Source organism: Erithacus rubecula (genome assembly GCF_903797595.1).
Source record: "Erithacus rubecula genome assembly, chromosome: 24".
NCBI classification, from domain to species: Eukaryota; Metazoa; Chordata; class Aves; order Passeriformes; family Muscicapidae; genus Erithacus; species Erithacus rubecula.
Window position 1 is genome coordinate 5,453,263 of NC_136676.1, and position 10,293 is coordinate 5,463,555.

Consider the following 10,293-nt stretch of genomic DNA (forward strand, 5'->3'; position numbering starts at 1 on the left):
ACATGCTTTCAGTTTCCTCATGCTCACATTTCTAACAGGGATTTCAATATGGCATCTGTACTATTATTTTAATTTTAGCAGCTACTTGAACAAGTTAGTCCCTAATTCTGAAGTTACCTAGCATCACTGATTTCCTGCAGTCTGTCAAACTTGCTCAAAAGCTGAGTGCAGTACTGCAATGGAGATACTGAGATGATCAGTTACAGAGGCTATAATGCCAAAAAGAGGAAGTTTTACCTCACACAATTTAATCAGTAGAAAGAAAAATTCATAGAGCTTGGAACTCTTGTTTGTAAACTGACTTCTACAGACTTCACAGCTAATGCAAAAGACTGAATGTAGTGTTGCAGGAAAAACAACAGTAGCTAATTGTAAAACATAGTAATAATAATTACTTGGCTTCTACCATTGGCACAATTATTATCACCTCCCCCAGTTCTGCACAGACAAGCTCCACAGACACACTCCTTTCACTTTATATCAACACTACCTGCCAGCAAGCCACCCCAAATTATTTACACCCAGTTCTACTGGTGTTTGTAGTGCCTTCCCTTACAGAGCTGTGGCAGCACTCCTATAGCATTACCACATTAATTCAATTGCTCTAGAATTCTAAACTCAGGACCTCAAACTACATGGCAGTGATAATTAAGTAAGTTTAAAAATAAAGCATTTATTTTCAATAAAATCTGTGAAGTGACTTTCATAACTATATCACATTTAATTCAAAACAACATTTTTGTACACCATAATCTGAGAACATGCACAGTGGTAGCTACATTTACTTATTTAGCAGAAAAACATCAAGAAAGATCACTCAAGCCACTAAACAAATGTCAGTAAGTTCAGTCTAAATACTTCCAATCAAGTTTAAGGATCTACTTAGGCCAAATATTTAACTCCTCAAATGCCTTAAACTCAGACTTTGAAGAAAGACAGGAGAGACTAAAGCAACATTATTCCACAGGGTCCTCAGAGTGGCAGCAAACCAATTGGATTAAACATACCTGAAAACTCAAATTTCATGTTGCTGCAATAAAAACTTCCTGTTTCTACTCACAACTAAGTTAAGTCATAAAGGAGCATGACATTCTGATTACAGACAGGACAAAATGTAATAACTGCATCTGGATGCAGGAGATGGATCTAGACCTGGCTGTGACCATGGGAATCAATAATCCATCAAGCCACAGTAACTGTGGGTTTGTCACTTATGCACATTTTCTCTCCTTCTGAGAGAAGAATAAATTAACTTTTCTTCTTGATCAGCATGCTGCATGAGTCTGACTGGTATTTTAATAGCTCAGAAGTTTACCTGCCTGATCTGACATTAATTACAAATCCACCAAAGCCCTGTTTACTCTAGCACTAGGTCAGACCACGAACTCCTGCTCAATATGCTTCAAAAATAGCCAGGTCACAACCCAGAGGAAAGGACACACTGACTTACCCATTGTAGTGTGTTTTTACTCTGATGAAGTCTTTGTTCAGATCAAATTTTGAGCCCATTTTGCTAGGCATGGTTTGTATTTAGCAGTTATATAAAATTGTGCAGAAAGAAATAAGTTGATTCAAGAAAGGTAATAGATTCTGAAGTGAAGAGCTTCACATGGGAAATGTGTTTCTGCTCCAGGTGATTATCCACCCAGCTGCATAGATAAAAAAACATAATAATGATGAATATACACACACTGCTAAACAAATCTGTCAAATTTTAGAAGCACAAATAGTTTTACATAGAACAGCAAAAAAAATCAAAAGGAAAATGTGTAAGATCACTGACCTGCACAAAATTTAAATAAGACTGGTTAAAAATATCCTGCACAATTTAGCTTTACAGAACTATCCCAAGCATTTGAGGATGTTTTCTTAAAAATCCATCCAACAGCTCCCTCATGACTGAAACACTCCACAGAAGTTTTTATTTATTCATCAACACAGCATCTTAAGTTTTTCTCCCAAAGAATCATGTAACTAAAAATAGTATTTTCTGTAAATAAAACATTGTAGTCAATTACTATCAGTTACAAATTTACCCAAGAGAAGCAGCAGAGGAACTCCGAGGGGCAATTTAGCATACCTTTACGATTAGAGCCTGACAAACATCCTGTTTATTCCAAATTACCACCTCGCACATGAATGCGAGTACCCAGACACCTCCGTAACCCCGCTGGCCGGCCCACAGGTACCGGGGGAGCGGAAACTCCCGACCTCTCGCCCCGACCGTCCCGGGGGCTCGGGGGAACACGCGGCCCCTTCTGCCCACCCGGGTTCCCCCTCAGCCCCGGCCTGCGGGGAGCGGCCGGGACGCGGCACCGGCGCTCGGGACGAGGCGGCGCCGGCACTTCCCCGGACGGAGCGGGCTCTGCCCGGCGTCCCCACGGCACCGTCCGCACTCCTACCTGCTCCGGGCGCGGCGGTGCCACCGCACACAGCGGGGATCCGCGGGAGCGGCGGCCGCTCCCTGAGCCGCGCTCGGCTACACCTCCGCGGCCTCAAGTTGTTCAAAGTCCCGCAAGGAAGTTTCGAAGCGGACTTTGCCTCGCTGCCGGCGGTGCCCCGGCGGGGAGCAGCGGCGGCGGCCGGCGGAGGAGCCGCGGTGTCCCTCAGGTGTCGCCCCAAGTCCCGCCCCAGGTGCCCCCGGCGCCCCTCAGCCGCTGTCCAGACTCAGCGCCCCGTGCCCGCGGCAACATGGCGGCCTGAGGGCGGGCGCCGCAGCCAATGGGGAGCCAATCCCGGCCCGAGTCCCGCCCCCCCGCCGCCAATCGCAGCGCGGGAACCGTTACCTGGGGAGCAGGAGCGTCCCGGCCAACCACAGAGGGCGGGGGGGCGGCGGGGAACACCTGCAGCCAATGGGAGCGCGGCGCTGCAGGGAGTGGCGGCTGAGGGAGCGGGGGGGGACAGGTGTGAGGGGACAGTGCTGAGGGGACAAGTGTGAGGGGACAGTGCTGAGGGGACTGCGCGGCGGGGACAGGTGTGAGTGGACAAGGACTGAGCTGAGGGCACAAGTGTGAGGGGACAGGTGTAAGGGCATTGTGCTGAGGGGACAGTTGTAAGGGGACTGCGATGAAGGGACAGGTATCAGGGATCAGTGCTGAGGGGACAGGTGTGAGTGGACACGGGACTGAGGAGACAGGTGTGAGAGGACAGGTGTAAGGGGATTATGCTGAGGGGTCAGCGATGAGGGGACTGTGCTGAGGGGACAGATGTGAGTGGAGAGAGGACTGATGTGACAGGAGATTGGTGTAAAGGGGACAGGTGTGACAGGAGACTGGTGTGAAGGTTACAGGTGTGACAAAATGCTGACTGATGTGAGGGGACTAGGGACAGACGCTGAGGGAACTGATGTGAGGGGACAGGTGGGGAAGGACTGATGTGGGGCAGAGGAGAAGGGCACAGATATGTGGAGACATGTTGTGAGGGGAGAGGTGCTGAAGATAAAGGCCAGGTGCTGAAGGGAAGGTGTGAAGGGACAGGCCCTGTCTGCCTCCCCCGGAGCTGCTTCCCAGCAAATCCCAGTGGAAAGCCAGCAGTGATGTCCCGTGAGTGCCAACCCAGCATCCAGCCCAGGGAGGGGCCAATCTAAGTGGCTAAAGCAGGAAAATCACAGCTGAGATAATAAAGTGGGAATAATATCACACTGGCCAGACCAGAGAGAAAAACAATCTATTAGTGGTAGAGCAACCAGAGTTCCACAAGAGGCAGTCTGTGACATGGTTAATGCTCTTCTCTTTGTAAAGTTGGATTTGGGTGTTTTTCCATAATGATGCTTTGATGTTTTGCTTCCAAACTGTGAATCTCTGTGATAGAATCAGGATCTCCTGTGCTTTCCTCACAGAAAACTGGGATGCTGAACTCTGGGAGTCCTCTAGTGGAAATGCTGCTCATCCTGCCCAAACAGCTGGTTTCCTTGTGTATTTTAAAACTTTTCTAAGTAAATAACCTATCCAAGCAAAAGGAATGATTTGGGGCTTTTCTTGATGTACTTTTATCCACCACAGGGCAACACAGCCCACCACATTTGAAAAATAAACCAAAACAAGTTAGATTAACCACAACTGTTAGAGTGTTTTGTTTTGTTTTTTGTCTGCCTGGAGTTGAGTGGTCATGATTTGTATTTTGAAATGGAAGAAAATAATCGGTCCTTTGTCTCCTGCTGTTCCATGTGTGCACCTACATCAAGGTTTTTCAGGCACATTTAGCACTTTCTCAGCACCTTTGTGGGGCTTTTGCACCACTGAAGCTCTGAGGCTTCTTTTGGTGTTTCTACAACCTTCCAAAATACAAATAAATAATAGTTGTCACTAATTTAATGAACAGTAAAATGGGAAAGTGTATTCCCATCAGACAAGATGTTTTCTCTGAGATCAAGGAAATGCACCCCATGGCTTCAGTCTTTAATTGAATTATTTGTGAATCCACTGCTAATTTTATCTTATTGGGAACTCTCAATCTGGTTTCAAAGTGGGCCCTTAAATCTTCACGTGTTCCAAATTTCTCTGCTTAAAATGGAGAACATTATGTAAGGCAGGTCTACAAACATAATTCTTTCAGGTCAAGGTAGACTTTGATCTCCATGTCATGTCAATTAAATGCTTCATCTCCTTGAGCTGTTGGATTGGGAGATAAAAGGTTCTTCAGAACTGTCATCTGAAGTTTTGGGTGGTTTATTGCTGCTTTTTCTTCTAGCACAACTTACCAAGGAGAAAAGCTCAGGTATACTTTCAGTGCTTGATGAAAAAAAAAATCTCAACCATAATATTTTTGCATCTCACAGAGATATTTTGTAGTTGTTCACTTAGTATCCATGCTGTTGTTTTAGAAGTCTTGTTTTGGGTTGGTTTGTATTTTCTTATATTACAAGACTGTTTAAACAGTTGAGTTTCTCAATAGATGCTTCCCACTTCTGGGCAGATGGCAGTTTTTGGAGAGGACCTTGGCTTTGCTCTCTGCATTAGCTGACAAGGTTGTAACTGGTTTGAAACACAACAAATTGTAAAACCTGGGTGTATTCCTGACCTTTGTTTCCCCCTTTATTTTTCCAGATGGCAGGCATTGCACTTTTGTCTTCTACCAAGCCATCCTCAACTTACAAGTTGCATTATTTGTGTCTACTACATCTAGATTTGAAGATCTGACAGGCTCTTACAGGTAATTTAATTTCATTTTATTTTATTCCAAATGTAAATGAGATATCTAAAATTTTAGTTATTTTAAAAATTACTTTTAGAATCTTTTTATATCAGATTTTTTAAGAGCAGTGATTTGAAGAGTTCTGTTTGAGAAAGAGAAATCTAAAAGCAGGGTGGTTTTTTTTCAAATATTTAATTTCTGAAATCCTACATTCAACCTCAGCATCCAATCATGCCACAGATTAACTGTAGCAGCAAAGATGTGATTTATTAAAGAATCTAATAACAGCAGTCCAACTGCTGCCTGGGAGTCCAATGTTACCTCCTTGAATTGTCTTTTTGACTCAGAATTATGAACATTCTGTGTTGCTTTCTGAACATTCTCCATTATTTCCTGGCACTCTTGCCAATTCCTTTCAGGATGTACATCCACCCATTTCCAGCAGATGGCAAGAGATTCCCAGGCAACTCTCAGGGAATCACGGTTGTGCAGACAATGGTTACAAGTCATATGGCTTTATTTAGTGCTTCAGAGTGTTGAGAACTGTTCTTTAAAAATCGATTTTAAGGGAAAAAAAAATCTTTGGGTTAATGATGGCATTAATCTAAAGCACAGCTTGAGCCATCAGATACAAGGTACACTTAAGGCTGACTAAAAACTCCAATGAAAACATCATTATGGCAGCTACTTCTTCAAGACAATTGTTGCAAAAAAAGGGACAATCAGTAGAAATTTCACCTCTGTAGAATACAGGTATCCTGTTAGTACTTGAATTAATGACTCAAAATCTTCAGCTATATTAGGACCTTTCAAGTTTCCAGGGTTTTAAAGATTTAATAGGGATTAGAATGATGCTTTCACACTGTGAACTGAACAACAAAGAAATTGAAGAGACAGCTCATATCTCCAAATGCATGTGAAGTGTGAGTAACCAGTTCTGCAACACTTCAGAATAAAAATGCCTCCCCATAGAATGTCTCTTTAGCAGATCAAACCAGCAGCATGCACAGGCTGCTCTCCAGCCTACTTACTCTGTCCTTTTGCCAAAGAAGAGACTAGATATTGTTTCCATTGAAATAACTGCCAGTGAAATCCTTGGGTGCAGTGGGAATGAATTTGGGCCAGATGCCACAAAGTTTGGATAAAAATAATAAGGCAAAGCATTAATATATTTGAACATAAACTGGAGTAAAGCAAATATTCTACATAATATCAGAAATCACCATGGCAATTCTTTGTAGATTTTCTTGTTGGCTTGAATATTAGTGTTTTTCTAGTCTGTGTTAAAATAGATAAAATGAATAATGTTTCAAGACTATTTTAAGCCAACACCTCCTTTACTTGTCTGTCTTATATAAGATAGAAGCAACCAGAAGCTGACTCTCTTGTTGACACCTCATTAGCCAGGAGGAGAAAGAATTCTATGAGTAGTCCAAAACACACATCTCTAAGAGCAACTAAACCCAAACCTATGTGCTTCTGTATTTACTTTATCAGGATATTTAAACAACCTGTTTAATTTTGCAATACTTATGTGCACTGTAATTGATAAAGTAAAATGTACAACCCCCTGTCCTTTGTATATATGCACATACAAGCTTGTCCATGTAAAAGTTTCACCCACAAAGATGAGGGTAGGATAATCTTAAATGTATTTGCAAAAAATGTAGCTAAAGATATACAGAAATAGATATTTTGTATTTGTTTAAAGCTGGAAGAAATGCAGCAATAAAGGAAGAACAGCCGGGATGGAGCATTATACCAGATGTTTTACAGATTACTCTGTATTTCATCTCTCAGTCTTTATTTAATCTTAAGACTGTAGTAATTGTAATACTGGAATAGCTCAATGTCCTATATATTTTGCTACTTCCAGCTCTGCCTCTTCCAATTGGCCAAAGCTGGCCAATTATTTATTACTGTGGAAAGAAAAATGTTCTCCCTACTCCATTTGGTAACCTCATGAAGGAAAATTGAGTTTTGTGATATTTGTGCTGCTCTCATTGAGATTACTTACCCAGTAAACAACTATTGCAACCTGAATTTGCTAGTAACTTACATCACCTATGTTAAAGATGTTTGGGCCAAAATTAGAAATAAGGGAGAAGAGTTTCTTTAAGAGTGGGGAGAATTTGAGGATTGACTTAAACTTTTCCTCTCTATTGCATGTATGGGGTCAGCAGTGTGCAGTATAAGAGAGCAAAACAGGGAGAAAGTGTGTTTGTGTGGGAGTATGCTGCTTAATTATCACAGGGTTGAGTTTCTTCCTTTTATGTAATAATCATTGGAAGGTGCTAAGGTTTGTCAATTGAGACTTTCAGTCTTCTGGGAAATAAGATTATATTAGTTCTGCCTAATATGTTCTTGTGCCAAAATAAAATTTCCTCCTTTCCCCTTTCAAAATGTGAAAAAAAAAAAAAAAAAAAAAAGGAAAGAGAACTGAGGATCAAGTGAAATAGAAGTATTGCAAGAGTTAAAGAAAGGGGTAAGTTTCAGAGGTTTCTAGTGTGTCAGAAATGCAGGATATTTGGATTTTTATTTTTTTTTTACCAATCTTTTCATGGAACAGTGAACTCCCAATAAAATCTGATTAGTTCTGTTCATGCTATATTTTCTGACAGTCTGGGCTTGACTGTCTTCTCAGATTTGTTTTTACTGTGCACGACTTAGTAAAAGAAATAGCTGTGGCACAAAGCTGGTATAAGGAGAGAGCAGATCCCTGATGCATTATGTAATGAGGGGCTTAGATCCTCAAATTAATTCTATTTAAGACACTGTGCCTTTCTCATCTATCTACCAAATCCTTCCAAAAATCATATTCATTGTCAAATTTGTACTCAGTTTTCATTAGGAAGAATTGTTATGTTTGTAACATATATTGCACACAATGTTATTTTACTATCAAACAGCCTTTCAACCATGGCAAGTGGTTCAAGCTGCTGTAATAAACAGGGCAGGAGGGAGTTGTTTCAGATTTTTTTCTTAAACAAAAATATTCCGAGAAACTTTCAATAAGCTTTTTGTCATCAGTTCTGCTTCAGAGACAAGTAGACAGGGTGCTCCTAACGAGAAGTGCTTTTCCAGGGTAATGACTGGGAGTATTTAAAATCAGAGCAATCGTATTAAGTGTTTTGTTGTCCCAACAGCAGAAGCCTCATTGAGCTAAATTGGTTTCACTACATTATCTATTGGATTAGCAAACCAGTTAAAAACTGATGTGAGAGCTTTTTCTTTAACTGGGATAAATGCTTTCATTTTTACCCAGGAACAGGACATACATTTCTGGGTTTTAACCTCTTCATAGTGTTGTCACTATTAACAGCAGCATTACTTCCAAACAAATGCAGTATCTTGCTCTTCTTCATCTTTCATCTTGTGCTTTCTGGTTCTTTTCAGCCTCGTGAGGCAGCAATTGCTATTTTTTCACATAGTACAGCAGTGTGCATAAGTGCCCCCCAGAAAGCTCTCACAAACACACAATGGCACTTCCTCTTCTGTTGTCAAGGCCAAAGGAGAGTTTTGCAAACCCTTGGGCACTGAAAAGGCAGGATGTCATTATGGGCTGGAATCTCCAGGGTCATTTTGATTTTCCTTCTAATGCATTTTATCTTCCAGTTCAATAGCTGGAATGCCTGTTTTGTCCGTTTATAGGAGTTCCAATTTCTGTATATCTACATTTTATTAACACTTCACATTTAGAATGATTACATTAACACATATCCCACTCTTTTTCTCACAGACATGCCAGTCCATAGAGCAGTACTATAAATTGCTGAAAGGAACACAAATGCTTTCAGGTGCAGCACAGAAAAAGTGCCTTCTCATCTGTCACATACTTTTTTTATGGCACTAGTACAACCCATCCAAAGTCAGCATTCAGCTGACATCAAATCTGGCTTATTTCACTTTATTAAGGGCATCATGAAATTAGAGTTGAATAGGGAATTGTCTTTAGTTGTTAATAGCTCTAAAGTAATCATGTCTGGGGATTTTTAAATATGATTATTTCAAATGAAAAAAAACCAAGTGAAGCACACACAAAAGTATAGAAGATTCAAATTTATGCAAAACTCCAATCAATTCACCATACTCCTATACTGAAATGTCTCCTCAAAAGTTTGAATGGCATCTGAATTTTCAGTTTCTGGCTCTGAAAACCAATTTAAGTAAATCTCCCTCTTGTTGATGGAGGTGTTTTGTCTTGTGCTACTCATGCAAGTGCAGCAACAGCAGCTGAAACTCCTGTTCTCCCCTCAGATCCCCTTGTTCCTGAGATGGACACATTGCCATATGTGTGCTCACATGGCACTTTTCTGACTCCCTGCAACTTCCTGAGATATTTTTTGCCTTTTGTTTATGCTTCTGTCTACATCACTGTAGGTAATCTGGCATTCAGGCATTGGGGGTTTTTTGAGGAGGCTGCTGTCACCTTTTACTTTGATCAGTCAGTCTGAGCTGTGCACCTTGAAGATCTGCAATCAAACTGGAGAAAAAAATTCACTGAATAAATCTTCTGGAGCAGTCGGCAGGACATGAAGCCTGTGACTCTCTCCCAGATGGAGAAGCAACTAATTTTGTCCAATAACCCCATGTGATCAGTCAGTTGGCTGCAGTGTAAGGAGTTATGTCAGGTGCACAATTACAAACTATTACTGCTGAAGTAATTAGTTTAGACACTGCCTTTATAATATCTGCAGCCACCTTCTTGCTAATTACTCTCAATAACCAGCTACTGCCCACTAGAGGGACTAGGGCCATGCTTCCTTCTCTGCTTTTTAATAACTTTAATTCCAAAATAATGGGTTATTTTCTAATGATTTTCATTCCTCAGGAACTTGCTGTGAATATTCCTTCAGCTGGATTTAGTCAATAATTTTACTTTTAGCAGAAGTTACTGAGATTGACAGGCTACATAATAAACTAATATCTGGAGAAAACAGTGGGATACAAAAAGGTTGGATTCTGCTTTCCCAGCAGACGTAAATCTGATTTTAAACTAAAGATTATTTCTGATTTTTGCAAGTGTAACAGGGAAGGTGGAGGGACTGTGGTCTTTCTAAAGGATGTAGGATATTTGTGGTGATAGATCATGGAAAGAGCAGCAACTTAGTAAGGAAAAGGCATTGTAAAGTCATGCTTCTGTTGCTTTTATTCCACTCT

The 10,293-nt window shown here is 41.1% G+C and overlaps 1 protein-coding gene across 1 annotated transcript in view; it reads right to left on the reverse strand.

Annotated features, from left to right (window-relative positions):
- PRKCZ (protein kinase C zeta) overlaps window positions 1-2,716 on the reverse strand; it is a 41,938-nt gene extending 39,222 nt beyond the window's left edge. The window contains exons 1-2 of the mRNA XM_079325982.1: window positions 2,403-2,716; window positions 1,451-1,649 (exon numbers count right to left, since the gene is read on the reverse strand). Coding sequence (XP_079182108.1) covers window positions 1,451-1,521 — 71 coding nt within the window. The 5' untranslated portion in view covers window positions 1,522-1,649; window positions 2,403-2,716. The remainder of the gene's footprint in view (window positions 1-1,450; window positions 1,650-2,402) is intronic.
- Between the last annotated feature and the right edge of the window lie 7,577 nt (window positions 2,717-10,293).